This window comes from Sporothrix brasiliensis (assembly GCF_000820605.1).
Source record: "Sporothrix brasiliensis 5110 chromosome Unknown Cont19, whole genome shotgun sequence".
In the NCBI taxonomy this organism is placed as follows: domain Eukaryota; kingdom Fungi; phylum Ascomycota; class Sordariomycetes; order Ophiostomatales; family Ophiostomataceae; genus Sporothrix; species Sporothrix brasiliensis.
Genome location: NW_024467138.1, coordinates 4,289,531 through 4,312,911, shown reverse-complemented (window position 1 = coordinate 4,312,911; position 23,381 = coordinate 4,289,531). Strand labels below are relative to the sequence as shown.

Sequence of the window (23,381 nt, the reverse complement as noted above, 5' to 3'; positions counted from 1 at the left end):
AGTTCTTCGCGCAGTTTGTCTCGGTATCTGATCTCGGTAGATGACAATGACAAGTCAAAAGTCTATATCTTGGATCGTAACGCCAGGTTTTCCACAGTTAACATTATCATCGATGCAGCATCCTCTGAAACTTATGATCGCCCAACCAAACATATATCTCCGAAATGCAAGTACAGATAAGATTTATCGGGGCGGTGGTTCTCCTGGGGCTGTCGTTGCTGGGCACCGCCCTGGCTGACAAGTCTGCCGGCTGTGGAAAGGACCCGACTATGACCAATAAACAGTACACGATGACTGTGAACGGCAAGCAGCGGGAGTACATCATGAAGCTTCCCGATCACTACGACAAGAACCGTCCTTACCGTCTTATCTTTACATGGCACCCGCGAGGCGGCAGCGCAACCAAGATCGTACAGGGTGAAGACATACACCACGGCGGTGCGCTTCCTTACTACGGGCTTCCTCCGCTAGCCAACAACAGCGCCATTTTCGTTGTGCCCAACGGCCTCAACAACGGCTGGGCCAACTCGGGCGGGGAGGACCTTACCTTCTTCGACCAGATGGTTAAGGCGGTGGAGGCCGACCTCTGCGTCGACACCACGCTGCGCTTTTCGACTGGATTTAGCTATGGCGCCGCCATGTCGTATGCGGTCGCCTGCGCCCGCCCTCAAGTGGTTCGCGCCGTTGCGATCCTGTCCGGCGCTCAGCTTAGCGGCTGCTCCGGCGGAACTGATCCAGTGCCGTACTACGGTCAACACGGCACGTCCGACTCGGTGCTGCAAACCTCGATGGGAAGGTCACTGCGCGATCATTTCGTCAAAAACAATGGCTGCACACCCGTTTCGCCCGAGCCAACGCCTAACAACGGAAAGTCGGTCAAAACCGTGTACCAAGGTTGCAAACAGGGATACCCAGTTACTTGGGTCATACACAAGGGAGATCACAATCCATCTGAGACCGACCCCGGGTCGTCGACTCCGTTTGCACCTGGCAACACATGGGAGTTTTTTTCACAGTTTACATCAGTATGAGCATGACAGAAGTATTTAAAGAATACACTAAGGTACTCATGGTCAGTGCCATCAAGTTCCGTCGTTGTAACTGCACAAAGACCACATCCCATACACCATACTAGAAATCTTTTCTATACACGTACCTGTACCCTGTAACCCCCCCCCCCCCCCCCCCGGTCGGTGTATCTAACTCTACGTTTATGTTACATAGTAGGAAAAGACTCTCTTCCTTCCAAATAAAGGATTTACATCTGTTAAAATTACAATAAATTAAAAACCTGGTTGTAAAATTAACTACACATTAAAGAGTCATTATTACATACAGCCTTACTTTACGGAAGCCTAACATCACACTACGATATGACACGGTTTAGTAAAACAATATAACTATAACAGGCTGAAGGCCCGAGAGTCACTAAGTAACACGTAAACTGGGACAGTGGCCAGACCAACAGACGTCTAATCAGAAGACCATACGTTCAACTAAGTGGCGGTGCTCTGATCGGAAGTCCACAAGTCGACCCACGAAAAAGGGGTTTTTAACGCGATAAGTACGGTTTGTTTCCTTTCTCCTCTTCTTTTACTTCTTTTATTTATCGCTAGAATTGATAACCTTATGAACCCAACTGATGCTACCAACTTGCCGAATGCCCTTATCGGTGTCAGTATTTTGGCTAGCAAACACGTATATTATGGCGCTACTAAACTACAGCCATCCCATAAAGTTTAACACTTTAACGCATACCGCGAATTCTCACGTAAAATTATCTCCTGATGGTGCCTATATATTCTGGCCATCGCCTTAATACGTACAAACAAACGATCAAAATAAAAAAAATTCTACTGTCTTATACCGCCTCCAGATGCAAAGAGCGCATCCTTCTCGCGCTTGATCTTTGCAAGCTCGCGTTTCTCTCGGTCCGTTAGGGAAAGTACAGGCGGGTCGTTGTGCCCATAAAGAGCCGGCTCCAAAACTTTGACGGACGTTTTGGCAGACGCCGGCAGAAGTCGATGCCCAGTAATGACGATCTCCATGAGGTGGTGCAAGTTTTTCTTGCCGCGGATGTTGGGCCCGAACCCGCGTTCCGCTTTCATGATGCAGCCCCGTGCGAACGAAAGGACCCATAGAATCCAATGACAGGCCTTTTCAGCCGTCTCTGCAGGCGGTGGGAATCGAAACTCGATTGTGCCACCTGGTAGTGCTTTAAGATTGACGTAGTAAAACCTGTCTTCGAACAGCTTTCCTGCTTCCGTTGTTGTCTCGAGTTGATCCAAAAAGCCGAAGAGCTGCTCGGGTCTTCCATTGCGGACGTCGTCGGCAAATAGACACAGCTTGTTCACTTTCCCGTTTTGGTCGGAGAGCAATGACCGCGTGTAGAAGGTGTCACGACGGCTTGGGGGCAACATTGCTGTGAAGGGCTGATCAAGGACGCATAGGGCCTTGAGGATTGCCCGCACTTCGTCAACCTTCCACACATCCCCGTTGACGTTGTGCGGCCTCACGTGCACATGTGTGCCGCTTAGTTGACTTGTGGCAATGTCGAAGTGACTGCCAAGAATGCTGTAGATTTTGAATATGACAGGTGCCCAAGGTGTATCAGTGCTCATGACGTCAGAAACCAATTCAACGCCAACTATGAAGCAAGGTAACATTGTTAGTATGAGCTTCCTATCAAACCATAACACTTCTGTTGCCCTGTCCTTAACTTACAGTAGCCGTCTGGCTCGCCTCTCACAAGAGATCCATCCTCCGTGACGCTCCAGTCTTCGTAGTCTTTGCTCATCCCAAGCACGCATTTAAACGTATGGGTGGTCAAGATTTCGTGGACAAGGTCCTGAATCTTGTCGCGATAGTGGCCCTTGCGTTGACTGTCCCCGCCCCAGCCAACAACTTCCTTGGCTGTATCAATTTCGGCTGTGTTCTTTGGTCGTAAGTAAAGCTCGAGCTCTACGCCGAAGGTAAATTGGTATACTTCACGGACCCGGGGATTTGTGGAAGCCATGGTGCAAGTAGATTTTAGTGTGTAGGCGTGCCAAATTTGTTGTCGAATGGCATGAAAAAAGAGAAGACTGGTATGATAAACGGGAGTTGGGTTGCAACTTTATCTGACGATGGGAAGAGAATGAAAGTCGACTGGCGCAGCTTCAAGCAAAAAAAAGTTTGGAAAGTAGGACGATAAGCCGGGACAACACCTGCTGCTTCAGTGAATGTCGGTTTCGTTTAATATCTTATTCATAGTCCTTTCTTCGTTTGCCTACGTTGACATTGTTCGTGATTTGACGTTCTATAAATGGTAATACGGGCCATTTAAGACAACCAACCTACATTTACTACAAAGTGTCATCTATAACGACGCCAACTAACAAACTCAACTACGGACAGCATTGACCACATCCACAGCATCTAGGACAAGTTGTACTGGACTTTTTTTTTGTCAGGGCACCAGAGACGTTCGCGACAGAACAATATACTCAAAGATACTATACAGTAAAACAATATTCACAAAACTCATACAATAACGAAGGGCGGTGATTCAATGGCTACAATTAGCCTTGTGTTTGCGAGTCACAGATCTGATTTATTTCCTTACCAGGAATCCTACGCATGGTTCGTACAAAACAAAGTACAGACCAAAAGGACGTCAATGTGTATGATTTCCTGTCAATGCACTGTAAACTATTGTTGTGCTAGTCTCCTAGCTTCGTAAAGGCTAAACAGCACTTCTTCACAATAGTCTCAACATTTTCCTATGTACGAGAGATTGAATGAATATGAATCTGCGTCTCGGTCAAAATAACTGTTCACTGGTCTGTCATACAAGCCAAATTCACGTCCAAAGCAAACTAGCACGGTATGTCAAAAAGGTATTGCAAACAATCAGAACCACGCAAGTGAGTTATACTTCGTGCCTGCCTAGGAAGCCAGCGCGAGCTCTGTACTTCGTACCACCGTACCGTTATAGTGAGGTCGTACAAACGTGCTTAGTCCTGGGCGGGCCCTGATTGGCTGCTTTAGACCCAATTAGGTCCGCTGAGAGCCGTCGCACGCTAGCTCTATGATCTCGACGTACAGTGACTCAATGCACACAATTAAAATTCGCAGGGAAAGGGCGAAAATATGAAATCGCCACCAAGCAAACAGTTTATTATGCTCCATCTTCCTTCGCAACTATCCCGTTCTTGTCTCATCCCTTTTCCCCTTATTTCTCTTCTCGCACTCGCCATCTTCCAGAACCAAGCACAACGCCAATTCTCAAGATCTCTGACATTTCCCATCACTTCCATCGATTGCACTGTCGCCATCGCAACAACTCTGTTCTCTTTCGCCATTGTTTTGTATTCGCGCAACGTTCTCGTGACACTTTCGGTACGCTCGTTTTCAATACAATTCTGTGGAACCCCCTCCATCTTATTATTCGTTAACAAAATCTATGGAATGCAAAAAAAAAAAAAAAAAAAAAAAAAAAAAATAAAAGTCTACTAACTCATTCCTTTCTGTAGGTCCGCGACAAAACACCAGGATGGCGCCCCAAAGAACAGACACATACGACCCATGGGGCCCAGATGCATGGGTGGAGGCTGGACTGGCCAGTACACTCGGCCTCCCTAAGAGAAATGGGACAATCCCCGTCAGCCTTGGGCCCGACAGTGTGTTCCAGACGGCGCAACAGGTACAAAAGGCACTCGATTTGACGTTTTTGCCTAGAACCATCAATGCCACGGTGACTCCATCGAAGGTGGTACACCGGCCTCCAGGCTCGAGTTCTGCTCCCCAGCGCCCAACGAACGTTGTGTGCTGCCTGGTTCCAGGTGACGCCTGGTGTGACTTGGTAGGGATTTGCAACGTTCGCACCGGCGGGTTTGTACCTATCGACGGAAAGTCCATCTACTTGCATATCCCGACTGCCTTTGTTGACGAGCTCACAAAGACATTGACTCGTACAGAAGAACAAAAGGCCCGGGACCGCGCCGACAAGCAAGTCATCGAGAAGTATGCCGACTTTTGGGCGCGTAAGGACGAAATGACGCGGGCCGAGCGGATTGCCTGGATGCGCGAGGAAATCGGCAAACTAGAAGCCGAAAAGGAGGCGAATAATGGCTAGAAAACACTTAATAAACATAAGGGACTTAATGATGCAAAAGCACATGTATTTACCATAACTCCGTAATTATAACTAAGTATTTCGGCCACAGATAGATCACTACTGCATGAACGCAAGTGAATTCTGGCAGAAATAGAAGCTACTGTAAAAAATGGGATGCAAGCAACCTTTGAACATGAGAGGTGCTCGTTAGATGCAAAGTAGAGAACAAAATAGTATGATTCAAGCACGGTGGCAATAAATATAACTTGCCAATTAATTAGTGGGACCTGATAAGTTCTGTGAAATTTAATTTATATTACGCGCGACAACCGGTGAACAGTACATTCACTTTATTATAAAACATGACAATGAATATATTTAGCTTGGAGTGGCACAACCTTCGTCTTCCCAGCAACAAGGAAGTCGCTAGCAGTCAGCGGCTCGAAACATCGAGCTCCAGAACGAAAACACCGATCGACACAAGCTTTAAAATCCCGTCGTCAGCACAGCCGTTGCGGATTTTGTTACCTTCCCGCCTCGCTGGCTGATGGCTGAAGGCACATTCCGGCCACCGCGGTATCATCGTAACACCATGTCAGAATTCATGGGACTCATTTCTGGCAGCTATGATGTAAGGGCAGCTGCAAGAGAGCTTGCTGCCAGACAGTTCGTCGCCCCACAATATTAAAGGTGGCTATGGACCTGTTGCTAGCAGTTTTCCGCAGGCAACCAAAGCAGAGCTGGCGCCGCAATGAGATGAACATGGGGCCATGACTTTTGAGATTGAGAGCTCACTGATGCTGGGCGTGACTGAGCGGTCGCTGCTGAAATGCTAGAAGGTACAGAACCTGTACAACTGGGGCGAGCTGAGCGTCGTTTTGGGCAGCCGTCCCAGCAGGGTCAGGGGAGGAAGGAAGAAAAGAGCATCCATGGTGTTAACAGTATCTGGGAAGGGTTGGGTTATGTAAGGTGCAACAAACTCAACATTTGGTTATGGTATTTTGTTTGCGTGGTTTAGCATGGCTCCTAAGACGCACGGCGTATTAGCGAACGCCGAATGAGTGGCGACTTTTATTGCCTCCTGACGTAAGTATACGCCAACTCCTACCACTCCTTGTGCTGTTGCTTGCTTACCTTACCCGTGTCCGCACTTACCGGCAATTCACCCCGGCTCTTTCACTGTATTAGGCGAAAGCCTTCGGTCACAGCGCTGAACTTTGCGCCCATCTCCGTACAATGCATAACTCATCGTAAAATTGGCACATCGTCACCATCATATTGGTCCATTTCGGTTCTGCCACCACCACTTTCTTGCCTTCGTCTTGGCCTCCTCATCGCCCAATTTCGCCATGCCCAACCTCCGGAAGCGACGTACGCCCTACACAACAGTAGCTTGGTTGGTACAAACGCGCCTCTGCTTGCTATTCCGCCTTTCCCATTCGCTAACATATTGACTTCACAGCGTGTATGTCCCTTGTGCCGTTCCATTTTTAGCCACCTATTAACGGCGTTCAATCAATAACCGTTGTCCATGTGCACTGACAGCTTTTCCTGCAGGTCCTGCAAACAGAGAAAGACTAAATGTACCGGCGAACGGCCATGTCGTGGATGCAGGCGCATGGGTGTTTCGTGCGCCTACGAGCGTGCCACACGCTTCCAGAACCAAAACAGACAAGGCGCGGACACTGCAGCGAAAGAGCGCCGCTATAAACGCCATCGATTTTCCAATACCAACCAACCAGCATCGACCGGCATCTGGTCCAACACATCTGCGTCTGAAAATGATAGAACCTGGTGCCGCTTTCCAGCTGCGGCCCACAAGCATCGACTACTATCTACGTCTGGCAGAGAAGCGCCTAAACGCATTGAACCCCGACGAGGCTGTCTCGTCGCCACCAGGAAGCCAGACACCCATCATAGGAGAGCGCACAATACAGATATTGTCGGAGGCGCGGCAGCGCGATTGTCCCGGTGCAGCCTTAGCTGCTTTCAGCCTCGACCACTGGAAAAGCATCCTGCAGGTCTGGGCCGAAGAGGTCGGCTTGCAATACCCATTTCTCGACACCGAAACACTGGCTCTCGGCTCTCGACATCGTGGGTGCGTTTCGTGAGAGCCAGACTGCAGGCCAGAACGACACCAGCCCGACATCGGGCTACTCTGCGCCGGCCGGGACACCCAACACCAATCATCGCAGACATGTGGAAGACACGGCCATTCTCCTCCTTGTGGTCGTAGCCATTCTTGTAGACCCCACGCTTGTCTCAACAGCGAACCCCCTTGCGGAGGTCATCTACCGCGACGTCTTGATCCGGACGCACCTTGCTGACGTCGACCGGGACGATGTCTCTTTAATGACTATATCTGTGGCAGAGAAGTACTGGCATGGCGTGTCATTAGCGGCGTTATGCGCCTCTTGCAAGAGGAACGCGTTCTGCAAAACTACGACGATCCAGAGGTGTTCGCGACGGCCTCGTCAGCTGCGGCCGGAGACGACCGGCTCTATTGGTCTGCCTTCACCATGGAGCGTCGTTTCAGCTTTTCGACCGGGCTGCCGTTTGCCGTTCGGGACTCTGATATCCAGCACTGGCCACAGTTTTCCGACACATCCATTTCCACCGCTTACCTAAAAAGTATGGTCGACTACTGCCGTATCTCATCCGAGGTACGCAAGCTCATTTTGCTGCCTGCGGCACCACCAGCACCCTTCGCGTTGACCGCTACGCGCGACTTTCTCGATTTCCGCGTTGTTCAGTGGCAGAAAAACCTGCCGTCTGCGCTTGTGTTTCATGGCGCGCGTGATACATTTGATTCAAGCCGTGAACGCCGTGGTGAGTATCGACTTCGCCTGATTCTATATCTGCGCGGCAGTCAGATGCGCACGGTCATCCACCGCAAGTCAGGCTTGGCTGCATTGTCATCTAGAACGGCCACCACGACTGCATTCGACCCGGCCAGTGCCAATACACTCGCCCTGATTGCCCAGGACACCATCCGCATTCTTGTTACACTGGCACGCGATACCGACATCTACCACGCCCAGCTCAAAACGTTTAACCACTTTCTCGAGACTGCCCTGACATCTCTACTTTTATGCGCAGGCACAGCAAAGAGTACAGCCTTTTTGTCCTTTCTGCCTGACGTCATGGATGCTCTGGCGCTTGTGGAACGTCTGTCGGTACAGTCGCCCATAACGAAGGCTTTGGCGGTGAAGCTCAAGCGTAGTCAGGGTGTGGTCAATGCCTGTCGGTTGCGCATGGAACAGAAACAGGAGTCTGCTGTGGCACGAGAGGGAGAAGAGAATGAGGTTGAATTCGGAGGTGGGCCCCTCACGCAAAATGCTACACTCCTTCCTGCTGAGGAGTACTTCCTTGCTCCGAGTGGTCACGAGCGTCAGCCTAATATACCAGAGCAAAAAGTACTTGGCCTGGTGCACCCAACGTCGCTAGATCCAAGTGTGCAAGTGCCTTTGCCGAGTCCAGTGTCTGACCAGCGCCTCTCGTCTGACCTGGGGCGTTTCTTTCCCCCGGATCCTCTGCTTCAGTCCGTTGACGATAGAGGCCATGATAACACCAGGACAGGTGCGCCCACGAGTGACGCAGCAGGCATGGGCTTGCCGTCATCTCTCGACGTCAACTCGCCAATGTTTGAGTTATTGAGTGTAGGCAACATCCTTGATGATTACGAAAATTTTGCATTTTAAGCTCACTGAATAATATCCTTGGTATTTTATTTTATTTGAATATTTGCAAGGCTTCTTCCTCTTTCAAATGATGATATCCTCTGCTCAAAGACATGGATAGTATGCTCGTGCGGATTTTCAGGTGCTCCACCTGGTTGTGCCGGTGGTTCACCGCGGCATTGCACACTAGGCGGTGCAATCCCAAGCTCTTGTAACCAAAACTGTGAAATCACCGTCACATGAACATTAAAGTAACTCTACGCCAACTACATAGTGGCCTAATGAATCGTTGCCATCGAGAACAAGACTTTACTCAAAAGAGCGTTACTTCACACCAGACTGTGGCCATAAATGGACCTAGTCAAGAAAATATACACACAATGCCTACAACCGCTTCAAACTGCTGATGTAGCGGCTTCATCAATTCACGCTCCTGCAAATATTTCCATTCTTGCTATCTCGATCCAACCGACACGTCCTGTTACCAAAATGGCCCTCAACACGTCCGCCCAGAACTGCAAACGATCATTAGTCAGGTCAAAAGCCCCATCTACCTCGCTGGCGACGGACCAGTCGCCGGTTTGATCAAGTGTGTTGAGCAACGGAGTCTCAGCCGTGTAGGCCACCAATCGGTTTGGTGTTGTACCTGCCGCAAACTGTAGCAGCTGGTCCGCAAACCACTCTGACACACGGCGGTCTGAACAGCGCAGGTCACGGTGAAAAACCATAGGCAGTATGTCAGCGGTATGCGTGACGGGCCAGTCCTTGGACCAGTGCTCGGTGGCATAATCAAAAACATAGCGGTAAAGTGATTTTGGAGCCGGTGGCAAGCTCTGTGACGAGGTCTGCAAAAATGGCCGGGAAAAGAGTATGGCTGATTTGTTGTATCGGCAGTGTCCTTCGAGCGCCACAGAGACGTGGTTGAGATCGGGAACAGCGGGCGTACGAGACACGGAATGTCAAAGGAAGGACGTTGAGTCGGCGTACAGCTGTGCCGCACGCTCCCGGAGTGTTTGAGTGGCGTCAGGCGGTACGCGACTTTTAATGAAAATAATCTCCGCTATCCAATAAACAGCCTTCAATGTGCTCTAGTTTTTGTTCTATTGTCGTTGCTTTGCCATAGACGTACCATGACATACAACTCTGCCGTGTTAGCTAATCAGTGGGGGCATATGCAATACTGTCGGACATGAAATGTGTCAAAATGGAATCCATTCTATTCTATTGGCCAGGGTCTGCACAAAACAAGACCAAAGACAAGAAAAAAAAATTCAAATAGAAGCGCCGTTCAGAACCTGTTGGTACAGAGCTCGGGCAAGTGGAAGAAGAAGTATGAACGAGAGAAAGAAGAGTGAAAAAAAAGCCAAAAAAAGTTTCCAAGTATATACACGAAATTTGCCAGTTGGAAATATAACCCTTCTTTGGTTATTTGATCATGTAAAACAAGTCATAACTCCCCCAAAGTGTCCCATTTAAAAAAGCATCCATGCAGCCCAGGCACCCGTCAGGGCCGCGGCGGCGCGCAGAGAGCCTGCAACCCCGGCCGAGGCACCCGACACAACGACGGTCGACGGTGACGTTGATCCCGATGAGGCCGTGGCTGACGTGGAGGGGCGGACGGTGCCCGTGCTAACAACTGCAGCGGTGTTCGAGGGGGCGCCAGCCAGCGTGGTCTTGGACAAGGTTGTAGCAGGCTCCGCGGTGCTCGTGGTCGGCTTGGCAGCGGCAGACGACGACTGCTTGATAGAAGGAGTGGCGACAGCAGCCGAGCTGGAAGAGACGGCGGCGGCCGACGAGCCGGAAGAGACGGCGGCAACGGACGTTGACGAGCTGTTGCTCGTGGTCGGCGCGGTGCTGCTGCTTGACGTGGTGGTCTGTGACGTGGTCAGACGGGGCGTCTCGGACAAGGACGAGGATGACGACGACGCAGAGGAGGACGCGGAGGAAGGCGCAGAGGAGGACGGGACAGGAATGGGGGCACGGACGACGGACGACGCAGCGGAGGACGGGGAGGACGAGGAGGGACCGGGAACACGCACGAACGACGCATTGTGCGACACGGAGGGCCGCACGGAGGGCCGCGCGTAGGACGAAGAGGGCATGGACGACGAAGAGAGCGGAGAGATCATAGAGAACGGGGAGGACGAGGAGGGAACGGGGACACGTACGGACGACGCATTGTACGACACGGAGGGTCGCACGGAAGGCCGCACGGAGGGCCGCACCGAGGACGAAGAGGGCACGGATGACGAAGAGAGCGGGGAAAGCGGGGAGATCGTGGAGAACGTAGAGTTGCAGCGCACCGTCGAGGTGCTCGTGGCGGTCATGGAGATCGTATCGGTCGTGGTGGAAGTAATGGAGAAAGAAGAAGAGGAGGGCGAAAGAACCGAAGAAAAAGCAGACTGGCTGCTGTCACTGCTTACCTGTTGGCTGTTGCCGGTGGACTGGCTGGTGGCAACAAAGACACCAGGCGAGTTCACCTGCGTAGCCGCAGTAGACGAAGAAGAAGAAGAGGTAGTGGGAGGCACAACAGCGGCCGGCGACGAGGTGGTCGGGACAGTCGAAGCGGCAGCAGACGAAGAGGACACCGCAGCGACGGCGGTCTTAAGCTTAGCGGCAGCAGACGATGAGCCCGAGCTGCCGCTGGCAGACGAGTCAGACTCGCTGTCGCTAGACAGGGCCACGCTGGCCGAGACCTCCTCACCAGATGAGGCGTCAACGCACTTGCCCGAGGGGTACTCGATGTTGTAGACGTGCGTGGAGGTCAGAGATGTCGTCAGGCCCAGGGTGTGCGGGCAGCTAGGCTGATTGCTCACGCTGAGGTCGAGCGTGCAGGTCTCGTCGTAGCCCAGCGAGCAGAGCGGGTCGGCAATGTTGTATAGCACGTGGTTCTGGCCGACCCAGCTGCTCGAGTCCGCCAGGCAGCTGGCGACAAAGTTCATGCTATTGGAGGCCGACAGCGGCAGCTTGTTACCGGGAGTCTTGATGAGCGAAGCGCACTCGGAGGCGTCGACATCCTCGTACTCCATAGCAACACCGCCGCCGGCAATGGGGTCGACGGTGGCCGACGAGCCAGTCTGAAGGTAGTTCCAGGCGTCATAGCTGATGTCGTGAGCGCCACCCGACTGGTCGATCCGCAGCAGGTGCACGGAGCGGTCGCCGTTGGTGACCTTAACACACAGGTTGTTGCAGTCGACGGATCCGGGCCAGTAGGCAACACGGTTGGTATCGATATAGCAGCCGAGAACGCCAACCGACGATGAGTAGCTGTCGTGGGGTGTGACCGAGACACCGGTGGCAATAGCGGCGCGAGCAGCCGCCAGGGCAAGCAGAGCGCTGGTGGTGGAGAACATGTTGATCAAATATGTGGAATGTTGTACAAAGTGTGCAAGTGGTATCAAAAAGAATGGCGACTTCCTGAGAATTGATGATACTTGTTGGGATCTGCGTGTGATCCGAGGCGAGACAGTCGTGCTAGAAGATGTTGCTGTGTTGTACAGAGAGAGCTGAAAGCATAAAAGCTACCGTAACCAGAGGTAGAATGAGAGAAAGAAACAGGCGCTCGTTGGCCGTGTTTGGTTGTATGAGAAAGAAAAGAAGAGTCGTCAAGACTGCAAGGACGAAGAAGTCGTCGTTGATTGTTGCTGTTTTGCTGATGTTGGTAAGAATGAGAGTGGCCGGCCACTGGATATGCGGATGCGGCAAGAAAATGAGTGTAGTTGCGAAAAGCACGAAGAGAGGATGAAGGTGAGGAAGGGATGAGAGGAAAGTGGAAGAGATCCATTTCCCCAGTTCACGGGAAGCGGGCCCAGGTGCCTTTAAGTACGACGTACGGTGGCCACCATCTGGAGGGAACAAGGAAGGAACGATGAACCACAACCGAATCTAGATCCGCTGCATGCTACGCACATTGGGAAAGCGCGTCGGAGCGGAGACAGAGCTGGATGGCACGAGTGGGGCTGAATGGTTTTTTTGGGGTTTTTTTTTTATTCTCTCTTTTTTTTTTGCCTCCTCTCTTGCCTTCGCGGTCGTTCCTTTCCTCCTTCGGGCACACCTATCCATGCATCGTTTCTTCTTTCTTCACATCGTTTTGTGGTCCCTTGCGGCCTCAGGACGATGTGTGCCTGCTCCTTCCGCTTTGTGGTTGTCGCCCCTGGACAGGTTAGACAGGTACCCGCCTCTGCCCCTGCTCCTTCCTGGCGGAGTCTATCCCTGTCAACTTATTCCATTCTTTACTAGCTTCCTAGCTCCAGGTCCTCCAAGGGACACATCAGGGCAGGTGGAGACCGGTTGGCATCAGCAAAGGGGAGAATCCGTGACTTTGTTGTCGCTATTCGTGGCTTTGTTGTATTGTTATACTGCATCTCTCTTATGCCAGTCTCTCCCTTGCTGTCTGTCCGTTTCCATAACTGTTGTTGTTTTCGTCCAACTTTTCTTTATGAGCTGGTTTTTGTTGTTGTGCCTGTCGGGGTGTTTGTCGTTGACATGTCCTTGTGGCCGGCTGTGATTGGTTGTGTGCCTGGCGCTAGTCCTAAAGTGGACCTGGTTGCATGCTGACTCGCACGGGCCACAGGGGTGAGCCACCCCTCAGAAATAGGTCGTTTTGTTTCTCTTTGTTTGGGACTCTCCATCTCGGAGGTGTGGCCCAGAGGTCTCTTTCTTCCTTTGGTCTCTTTGTCTCGCGTTCCGCGGGTCTCCACTACACAAAGGGTGTATGAGCCACTAGAAAAATTCTGCGATTCTCAACTTCCAGCACCAGGAAAGTCCCCGAACGGTAGCCGTCAGGCATCACGACGGCCTCATAATGGCGTGATTTCTGGTTTGTCCACAAACTTCGCGCCGCATGGCGTCCACACCACATCCAGATCGGGAAGAGGCACCGACGATGCGATGAATGCTTCTTTGTCCTCAATGGGATCGAGAGCAGTCCGTTGTAGCATCGCTTCAGGGGAGCCTCGATGCACCATCTAGCCGACTAAATGCCGATTCTTGATAGCCTTTGTGCATGTAGGCTCAGTGTTCGGAGTTCTTACTTCGTAAGATCTTACTTGGTTAGGCATCGAGCAGTGTGCAACAGAGTTTTCGCACGTCTCTTTGTTCTAACTGCGAGACCGGCGCACCACTGTAAGAATCTGCACTTTGTGCCAGACAAGTTACATCACCATGCCGGCAAAGCTTTGGCGGCTCGTTGGGACTTGTATTGGATATCTTGGCTTCTGAATGCAGCGGCCTAGACTCCCAAAATCCGGTCTACGGCCGTCAAGGCCTGCATAAAGGACGCATCGATAAGCGCAGTGCGTAAGATGTTCAAACACTTACAGCAAAGAAATCGATGTATCTTCCTTTTCCCACTAGAATGCTCTCGCCAAAAGATAGCGATGGACGCAAAAGACAATGTACATAATCGCTCATACTAACTGCAAAGTGTCAACATGCGTCTTTTTGTTCTGGCCAAAACAATAAGCAGAAAATAACTCCAGGTTGGCGTTTGACAAATGCTCTGAAATCGTTCGATTCCAGAACTTGCGTGCTCTCTACAAGGCGAGTGCCTTGCCCTGCTGCTTTGCTGCCCTTAACCTACAATCTCTGAGTATCAAATACGGTTACCACAACCTCTGTTAATCCAACACCACAGTGGCGGAGACAGCTCATGCAACAAGTCCAATCCGAGCAACATTCGACCCCTGGGCTTGACAAACGGTTTCCGTTTTCCAGCCTAATACACTGCCTTCAGTTCGGGCCTCTTGACCGAACGGTTTACTTGTTTGCATCACGCATTTCAGAGGATGCACCAAGACCACAGTTCCACATAAATTTTGCTTTTCCGTTCGCGGAAAGGGTCCCGACCAAGGAGGCAAAACTGGCAAAGATAGAAGCAAGAGGAAAATAAGATCGGATAACTTGGCCACCTGGACTGGTCTAGAACGGATTCGCCATGCTCGGCGTGGATGCCGTTTAGGCAGTTAAGCGATTGTCATCTGTAGTCGATGGATGCGTTCTCTTTGTGCGTTCTTTTTTCACCCGACACCCGTCGCCTTCGCGTGAAATCTCTGTAAACGACGCAAATCGTCATGTATATCCGTACATGGAAGAGGGCCGAGACTACTTGTCCTTTCGTACGTCATAAGTGGGTTCCTATTGTTTCTTCCTTGGGTCCAGGCCGGATTTTTACAACTAATGGGGTAATTTCACTGCGACTGCGCCCGAACAACTTTGCCGCCCACTCGCCCAGTCACCCAATTTGGTGCGTTTGTAGTGTGTGTTCTGTTTCAGTGCATAGCCGCTACCGTGTCCTTGCGTTAGAATGCTCCAAGCGCGGCATACGCTGGGCTGGGCTGCAGGGCCATGACAGCCCCTTGCAGGTGCCCAAAAGGCATGGTCAGTTGCATAAATGGGTTATTCACCTCCCATCGGGGCGCAATACGCTGCTGCATGCATATACATTTGAGAGGCTACTATCGCTTTCCTAGAAAAAAAAAAAAAAAAAAAAAAAATGTTAATACATCCGTTCGTTGTTTTGATCATCTGTTGTCCTGCTGGTTAAGCTTCCTCGCCGCAATACGAAGAGGAAGTGAACCTCCAGAACATTTCTACGTAGGGCGGCCGTTCACAGCTCTCCCTGACGTGCGCGACCCCTTTCTCTGACACCTTTCCACGTGTGTGCGAGCCCAGTACCGGGCATTGTGAGCAAAATTAAAAGGCCGTGTAGGTACAATTGGGCCCAACGAGGGCGAGCAAAAAGATTGTCTCCTCAAAGAAGAACAACAGAAATTGAGAGTAATGGGTCTGGGCAATGGTCATCTGATAGCGTCGAGTCTCTTTTGCCAGCACTTCATCCGCCCTGTGCTGACCAGATTGACGTACGGAGGAAGGGAGGCTGCTGTGAACACCAGTTCTTGATGAGATCTACCACCACACTTGGGATCACCATACAAATTCGACTTTGTGAGATGTAACACACTGTGCGTTACTTTTACTTGGGCGGGGATATTGGCCCACCAAAGTTCTCTGTAAAATCCACGCTTGTCAAGTACCACATATCATCTTCTCGTGATCCAGCTGCCACGTGGGTATGGCAACACGATCTGCTGTCTGTTTTCCTGGACACAGCACATGGTGTACAATTGAAAATTGTCTATTCAAAACGGGTGGTGTCCGCGTTACGTTTACATACCCCGCGGCCTGCACCAATTCTTAGTTGCGGATTGTATGTCGTGAATGGGGTACTACAACGTACGGCAATATTTAAAGTAACTTACCAGAATGTCGCACATCATCAAAGTATGCAATATAAGTATATGAACACGCAACATAAAACACATCGACAATGGGCCGATTGTTGGTACTTCCACACGAGTCAAGAGGAGAAAGGCGCTCTTGAAGTACCGGACATCCGAGGGGGCTGAATCGAGCAATCGTTGACATATAAAAAGGCACATTCCCATCCACAAGTGATTTGCAGACAGCCACGCCGCGACGTAAAACATTTTCAATACCAAAAAGCAAAGACTCAGCATCAACCAACCCGAAATTGCAGAGGAAATTCACCTTCTCAATTCGCTCAACATGGCCGATGGAGCAGCTTTACCGCCTCTCATCCGCCCGCCCACGGAGAACCAACTTGCAGAAGATCTTCCAGGTCCTACCGTTTTTGTGACTGGTCATGCTGACGACGGCACGGCCGTGCTACACTCACGTCGGCCGGTGAAGTGGGCCACGTACGGTGAAGGTGAAATGCAAATGTCTGTGGGCTGGACCACGGCGTCATTCCCATGTGACCTCAGCGACGATCGCGATATTACCGCCCATGATTTGCGCATGGCCCAAGGCCCTGGAGCAACAGGTCTGGTCGTGGGTGGTGGCACCGTGTTGCGATACGTGGATTTTGCCCCGGGATATGTGTGCATGATGCACAGGACAGTGTCGGTGGACTACGGTATTGTCTTGGAGGGTCGGGTGGTGAGCGAGCTGGACTCGGGCCAGACAGCTGTGCTGGAGCGTGGCGATGTCATGGTGCAGCGAGCAACGATGCACGCATGGCGTAATCCGAGCAAGACGGAGTGGGCGCGCATGATATTTTGCCTACAAGCTTGTGAAGCGCCACGGACCAGAGATGGCCAAGTGCTCAAAGAAGACCTGGGACGAGGCACGGAGGGTATTCCTGCTTCCGGTAACAACAGTGCAGACGAGTAGTGTATCCTTGAGGTCAAGCTGAATGGTGCTTCATTTTGTTATGTGCATTGTACAGCACAATTTTATCCATCTGTCGTGCATAACTACTCGTTTAGAACCATCTACTTTCTACTTACGGTGAACCTTGTCCTGCCATAGACCGAGACCATAAGTCCTCCAACACAGCCTCACCACGCCATGTTTTCTGTGGCCAAGCTACAGTGCTGGCATGACGTTTGGCATCGTTCCAGTGCGGTGCGTCTAATGCGTCTGCCCAAATGCGCATTTGTGTGCGGAACCATGCTCCTAAGTAGTACTCGGGCGGCACTACGCTCGGCGTGGCTGGGGCGAATCTTGGGAAAATAAACGGCGTTGCTGCTGATGGTATTTTGTGCCCCTCGAAATCGATACCGGCTTGGTCCAGTAGTATCGGGTTGATGGATGAATCGTTCGCAACTCCGGTAGTCGGCTGTGCCTGTGAGCGGGCGCTCTTCTCCCGTGCCGCCTGCTCATCCTCACGACGTGTATTTGCCACAGCATATGCCCCGACCAAGACTTGCCAGATCCAGAGTCCACAGCTATACGTGCCAAGTTTCATAGACTCGCGAGTACGGTCCAATTCGTCACAGATTCTGTCAAGTAGCCAACGACAGAGCTCTCGATCAATGTAGCTCTGTGTCGGTGAAGGATAGTTCGGGGGTAAGCAACGTGATGGTGGAGGAGGTAGCCACAGGTCAGCTAAGAATGTGTGTAGGTACAAATACGCCGCGGCCGACCACGAATGCGTAGCGGAGGAATGTAGAGTAGGTTGCAGCACGCCGTCAAAATAGCCTGTATTGGATGAAAAATTGGAAGAGAACCCGTTGATGGCAGGTTGCTGACCGCCTTGGGGGAAAGCGGCTGCCGGTGGCGGCGTGCTGATGACCGACGGACTTGCTGCTGCCGAGTATGCTTCATGGGCTGAATGTGAAGAGTGGTTCGTTGAAACGGTGGTATGACTCGTGCTTGGACTGGGTACCATCGATACTATACCTCCACTGGTGTTGTTGTTGCTGTTGGTACTGTTGACGTCGTGGTAGCTACTGAAATTGCCATTACCAGCGTCTGTAAACCCAGTGATGGATAGTAGGCCGAGATCAAAATTCGTTAGAAACGGTCCCATGTCGCCACCCATATCCATCACCACTTGAGATCGCATTAGCGTGTTTGTTACATGCTCGTCGACGCCCACACGTAGCTCTGGTTGACTGTGCGGGATGCTGTTCATTGACGTGAGGCGCTCGGGCGGCTGATACATCTGCCGCCCTAGCGTCATGGCAAATGGTGGCGCATGCGGGCGAAATAGAAGCCATGTCAAGTAGGATTCCGTCTCCAGCAGCAGCACCTGCGTAAGTTCTTGGTCGACGGTGATTTCCTTGACAAAGTCAGTCAAGGGCGTGTTTATCGAAGAAGGCCTATTGGCGTGCGTGGAAGAAGCCGAGCGTGTTGCTTTTCGTGATCCGGAAGGGTAAACATGCTCTGCTTGTTTCGGTTCATCGGGCAACGAAGACAATCTCTGCAATGCATTGGTCATTGAGATGGTCTCGAGGCCGGGATTGGAAGCCCCATAATTAGGCTTCATCTCAAAGTAGAATGGCGACAGCTGCGTACCGTCAAACTCGGCTGCGTTAAAATTGGCGGTGTCCGGATATGCAAACTGCAGGACCGGCCTCTCGCAGTCGTCCCTGCGAGTGTCTCTGGGCTTCCAGGCCGTGTGGCTCTTGGATGCAGCAACAAATGTACTAGCAACCAGGATCAGCCGCTGGAATAATCCGTGCCATCGTCCCCGTAATTCGTCCGGCTTACGCCAGTTGATGAGCGTTAATAGTCCACCCAGGTGTGCTTCGGCTGCGATAATGTCACCAATGCCGCTCTCCGCCAATGCGAGAGCAGCAATAATGTTGGCGCACTGTTCAGTCCATGCCGGATCTGATATGTGCTCATTGACCAGTCGAATCGCCTCGATCTTGTGGTAGATGTAAGTCTCCTCCATTCCGCTGAGACCACCATTGATCCAAGAATAGTGCATGGCGGCCAAGAGAATGTTGCTGCGGAAGAAACCGGCGTCCCGGAGTGCCGTGGCGTTGTATGAGTTGTTTGGGCTTTTGGGGACCAAGGAGCGGGTCAAAATTCGAAAGTGCATCACTGCAACGTCAGATATATGTAACAATGATATAGTTGTGTTACCCACGGAACGGTACCGTACTATGATGAAACAGCTCCATAGAGCGCAACGGCATTGTTATCGGCATACTGTCAAATGGGTCCTTTTGCAGGTACGCCAACAGCGCCGATGGAATGGAGTGGTAGGGAGTTCGAAAAGAAGGTTCGAACTCGATCATGCTAGAGTTGTCCTTGGCAGCGTTTCCAAGGTCGTTGCTATACGAACGTTTCGCGGTGAGGGCCGACAAACTCATGTCTTGCGTGGTTTCTGTCGTCGTGTTGGTAGATTGCCCACCGCCATTCTCATGGCTTTGACTCGTTCCGTGGAAGTTTTCAAGCCCGCCGTCCTTCCCGTTGCCCGAGGAGGTTGCACAGTTTGCTTTGACAGGATAGCCGCAGGCTCCACCACGAACAAGACAGTTTGTGCTATTGAAGTAGGTCAGTGGCTTTCAATGGAAGAAGACATATAAAAATACGGCATTCTGAAAGACGGTCGAAGATGCATAATATAAGCCTAGCAGCGATTGAATCAGAAGGGAGATGCGGAATATGAAGTGAGAGGAGAAAGTATGGTAAGGAGTAAAGTCAGGGGCAAAACGTATTGCAGTTTATTGCACACAGTTAGCACTATGCGGAACTCGTCCTCAAAACGTTTGTCGTTGTTTTTTATGGCGGCATCTGACCCTGATTTGCGCGCACATGCCGTCGTCATATGCAGACGTCGTAAAACATTCTTTGACCGACACTTGTCCTGAAGATATAAATCGCAACAAAACCCGGAAATCATCATTAATTTCTCATCTTCATGTGAAGATTGTTGCCCGGTAGTTCTGTGTCATTGATCCTCTTTGACTCTGTTCAGCTTCTCTTTTGTGCATCACTGACGCCGTTTGAGACAGTCCGACAAAAATTCGAAGCCTTGCAGCAGATCCATGTCTTCCACGAGGCACGGAGCAATGACATTGAGGTAATTGGACGACAAAATAGTGGGGCAATGACAGATCACGATAATATTGGAACAGAAACAGGTGTGTTAGACAGCGGTAGAAGTGGCCTTAAAGGGGCAGGAGGGGGACAATCGAGGCCATCATAACGACAAAACAGCAAAGCAGGTGGATGAGCGGGACAGAAATTACCACGTTCAACCAAACTTGACGACGCAAGAAGTGGCGACTTCGCACATGCGGAGGACATACTGCGAAGTGACACGATGATATTTCAAGCGGCAAGCACCAAGACACGCATCGAGCGCGGCGCAAAACCCAGTCGTACAATAACAAAAATGACACATATTTCCCGTCCATTCGTCACTTACCAAATAGGCTTCTGCTCATCACACCGGATGTGCCGCTGTTTGCAGGTGTAGCAACCGTTGCGGCTGCGCTTGTGCTGCCGTCGTCTTCTGGGCAGCTGTATCGACTTCGACTGTTGTGCTGGTAAAGGTTCTGAAGGAGATGGCTGCCTCGATTGTGCTCCCTGCACTCCTTGTGCAGTCTGTGTTGGCTGCATCGGTCGTGACTGTTGCAGCTGTCCTCGCTCTCGTGATCTCTCTTGCGTCGTCTGCACCTTTACAGAATGTCGCGCCTATGTATAGTTGTTCTCCCCTAAAAAAACCGAAAAGGCGATTCCATTAGCCACCCCCCTTTTTCGAAGAGAATTTTTGCCGCACTGATTTCTTCTCCCTTTCACTCTTGCGAGCCCTATTTCTTCACTCCAATAATCACCAAGTAACCGTCACCATCGTATAGCATGCCACTCCTTACGTTTGAATGGTATTTGCCGTCAACCTTTGCGTTCTCATTGGAAGGAATCCTTGAGATTGGCCAAAGGGGTGGGAAATGCAACCAATTGCTCGTAATTTGATCGTGATTCTTATAGGCGTGATGAGAAGGCACGTAAAAATAGCCGGGGGAAGACGAAGAATTCAAATCTCGTATCGTATGCACAGCCGGTGCAAACTATAAGAACCACGCCTCAGAGAGCTGATTGCAGGATGTGGTCAGAGATTGGTTGCTTCTGGAATGGTGCAAAATGTGGCCACAAAAAAGATAGACCTTAAACAAAATGAAGGGGCGACTCAACAGCGAGAGGCAACAACAGCCTGTAGGGGGAAATCAGTTAGTGGAAGCCTTTCGGGAATTCGTCAGAAAATGTCCAAGGATTGCAAATGCTACAATACCGTGCACCGACCAGGTGCTGACTATGCACCGGATCAAGGTAGTGCGAGAAACACACCGCAGACGGCCCTCATATGTGTGGAAAGCCGCGATAAAATACGCTATAAGTGTTAAAATATGATTGGGGGATGTATAAGACTTAAGTACCAAAAGCGAACAAAAATGTAGACGAGATGTTATAGTCAGCGAAACGTACCAGATGATATAATGTCGTGTCGGAAGAGGAGGATGTGGCTGAGGAAGTTAACATCGCGAGGATACTAGTGGAGGTTTGAATTATATAAATGCAATCTCTTTCCCGAAACTGGCCAGATACGGGATTGGGCTGGGAGAGCCACACGAAGCCGAAAACAGAAACTAATCAAAATTGAAGGCTGGAAAGGTTAGGTAGTGAAGATGGTCAGGTAAGGGTAACTAAGCCGTTAACGTATAGAAGTAGTAGGATTGTCTTGTCACTTTTGCTCGGCGTGAGTTTTATTGACGGGACCAATCGAAAAAAGCAAATACAACAGCAAGTATCAACGGTATATGTACATGCGTGCTTTGAAAATGGACTCTTCGCATGGTCTGCAGCAAAACACACAATATTATGTTGGCGGTCGTGCTAGATACCGCGCAATGCGTGTATGTGGGGTGGGCCTTTAATAATGTGGTGGAAAGTCGGCCACACGTCAAAACAGTCGAGGTTGCACGTTGCCACTAATCTTACAGGTGTAAGGTGGCCACCTGACAACAATACCGGAATCTTTCAGACCGCGAGGGCGAAGTAGCCAAGGCATAATGTCGAGAACAGCGAGACAATGTAGACTGGTGCTGCCAAGGAGTTGCTGACCATGTAATACTCCGTTTTTGTTCTTATTGGTTTGCCGCGCCCTTGCTTTGCATCGTATTGCACCTCTTCTTTGTACTGTCGTTCCTCCCCCCTTTTCACCTCTCCTCATTCCTCTCCTTTGAGCATGAAGTAACAATACGGCACACCATTACGACATGCCTTGTAGACATGCAATGAAGTGGGCCACCTATGGCGGCATCTCGGACAAGGATGGGTGGAGAGGGACGACGGAAGTGAGACTAGAGCGCGGCGTGGGCTTCGTCCGGACGCATGAATGCTGTGGGCTGCTGCGGCCTAGTTAAGCGTCGTTCTTGTTGGCTATCAGCCCGTAAATGGTGTCTTCCCGGGAAGACAAAGAAGGCAATTCCGCGTCACTGGGGTGAGTTGCATTTTACGGAACAGGTAGTCGTCGAAAAGAACACAGAAAGCGACAAGATGCGACAGTGCTCATCGAGAGTAATCACAGCAACACAAAGATGACGATCCAGTCACGAGGAAAAGGGGAAACACGGCAACGCGTAATATTAAGCTGATTCAAAAAGAATCGTGAATGCAACCTCGTCCGGCTTCGTTCAATATGTTCTGCCGCGTCCTTACCTCACCACCAACACCCCGTCGTTCAAAGTTACGGGCTAGCTCTAGCCGTTTTCTGGTAACCTCCGCTATTTTTTACTGCGTAGCACTTGCGCATGCTTGTCACTCCACCTTTCTGAGCTAGTTTGCTGATAAGGAGCATCGAGAGCTATCAGCAGCAGAATGCTCACACATTTGGCGTCGGCCCTATGGGGCCGGTTTAGCAAGGTTGTCGCAATGTGCTTGCCCGTCATGTAATTACTGAGTAATACTTGTGTCCTCGTTGTGTATCCAGGCGGCCACCGAGGCAACCATCTTGTCATCAGTCCGCAAAATTTGCCCCGACGTTGGTGTGGTGGGTCGGTTAGTGTAATGATTGGCACGTATGGCCTGTGTTCGAAGTCAGGTAACACAACCGATGGGCCGAAAGGCACCGCCAATGTGGTCGCAGTACGAGTGGAACAGTGGGGTTGGCGGTCCCTTGAGGAGAACGAAGCTGTCAACGGTCTTGGCCCATTTAAGGAGGTCAAATACGATCGGAACTACGGAGTAAAAATAATTGAGAGGCGTAGGACATTTGATGGCTGCTGACAGTAGTGCAAATCTGAACATTCTAGTGAGGTTAGTGAAGCTGTTCAGTGGGCCTG

The 23,381-nt window shown here is 50.9% G+C and overlaps 6 protein-coding genes across 6 annotated transcripts; 3 read left to right on the top strand and 3 right to left on the bottom strand.

Annotated features, from left to right (window-relative positions):
- Positions 1-164: 164 nt before the first annotated feature.
- Positions 165-1,031, top strand: SPBR_00919 (fungal cellulose binding protein domain protein; the record flags this gene model as incomplete). Its single annotated transcript, XM_040759238.1, has 1 exon — positions 165-1,031. The coding sequence occupies one exon, from the start codon at positions 165-167 to the stop codon at positions 1,029-1,031; it is 867 nt and encodes a 288-aa protein (XP_040618988.1).
- An 822-nt stretch (positions 1,032-1,853) lies between these two features.
- On the bottom strand, positions 1,854-3,016 carry SPBR_09043 (uncharacterized protein; the record flags this gene model as incomplete). The annotated part of the gene is made up of 2 exons (XM_040767169.1): positions 1,854-2,647; positions 2,725-3,016. 2 exons carry the CDS (start codon positions 3,014-3,016, stop codon positions 1,854-1,856), a joined length of 1,086 nt encoding a protein of 361 aa, XP_040618987.1.
- A 1,518-nt stretch (positions 3,017-4,534) lies between these two features.
- SPBR_01044 (uncharacterized protein) lies at positions 4,535-5,116 on the top strand (the record flags this gene model as incomplete). The annotated part of the gene is made up of 1 exon (XM_040759363.1): positions 4,535-5,116. One exon carries the CDS (start codon positions 4,535-4,537, stop codon positions 5,114-5,116), a length of 582 nt encoding a protein of 193 aa, XP_040618986.1.
- Positions 5,117-10,250: 5,134 nt separating this feature from the next.
- SPBR_00394 (uncharacterized protein) lies at positions 10,251-12,131 on the bottom strand (the record flags this gene model as incomplete). Its single annotated transcript, XM_040758713.1, has 2 exons — positions 10,251-10,652; positions 11,202-12,131. 2 exons carry the CDS (start codon positions 12,129-12,131, stop codon positions 10,251-10,253), a joined length of 1,332 nt encoding a protein of 443 aa, XP_040618985.1.
- Positions 12,132-16,344: 4,213 nt separating this feature from the next.
- SPBR_01026 (Cupin domain protein) lies at positions 16,345-16,971 on the top strand (the record flags this gene model as incomplete). Its single annotated transcript, XM_040759345.1, has 1 exon — positions 16,345-16,971. One exon carries the CDS (start codon positions 16,345-16,347, stop codon positions 16,969-16,971), a length of 627 nt encoding a protein of 208 aa, XP_040618984.1.
- Positions 16,972-17,976: 1,005 nt separating this feature from the next.
- SPBR_00598 (uncharacterized protein) lies at positions 17,977-19,406 on the bottom strand (the record flags this gene model as incomplete). The annotated part of the gene is made up of 3 exons (XM_040758917.1): positions 17,977-18,054; positions 18,164-19,134; positions 19,244-19,406. 3 exons carry the CDS (start codon positions 19,404-19,406, stop codon positions 17,977-17,979), a joined length of 1,212 nt encoding a protein of 403 aa, XP_040618983.1.
- Between the last annotated feature and the right edge of the window lie 3,975 nt (positions 19,407-23,381).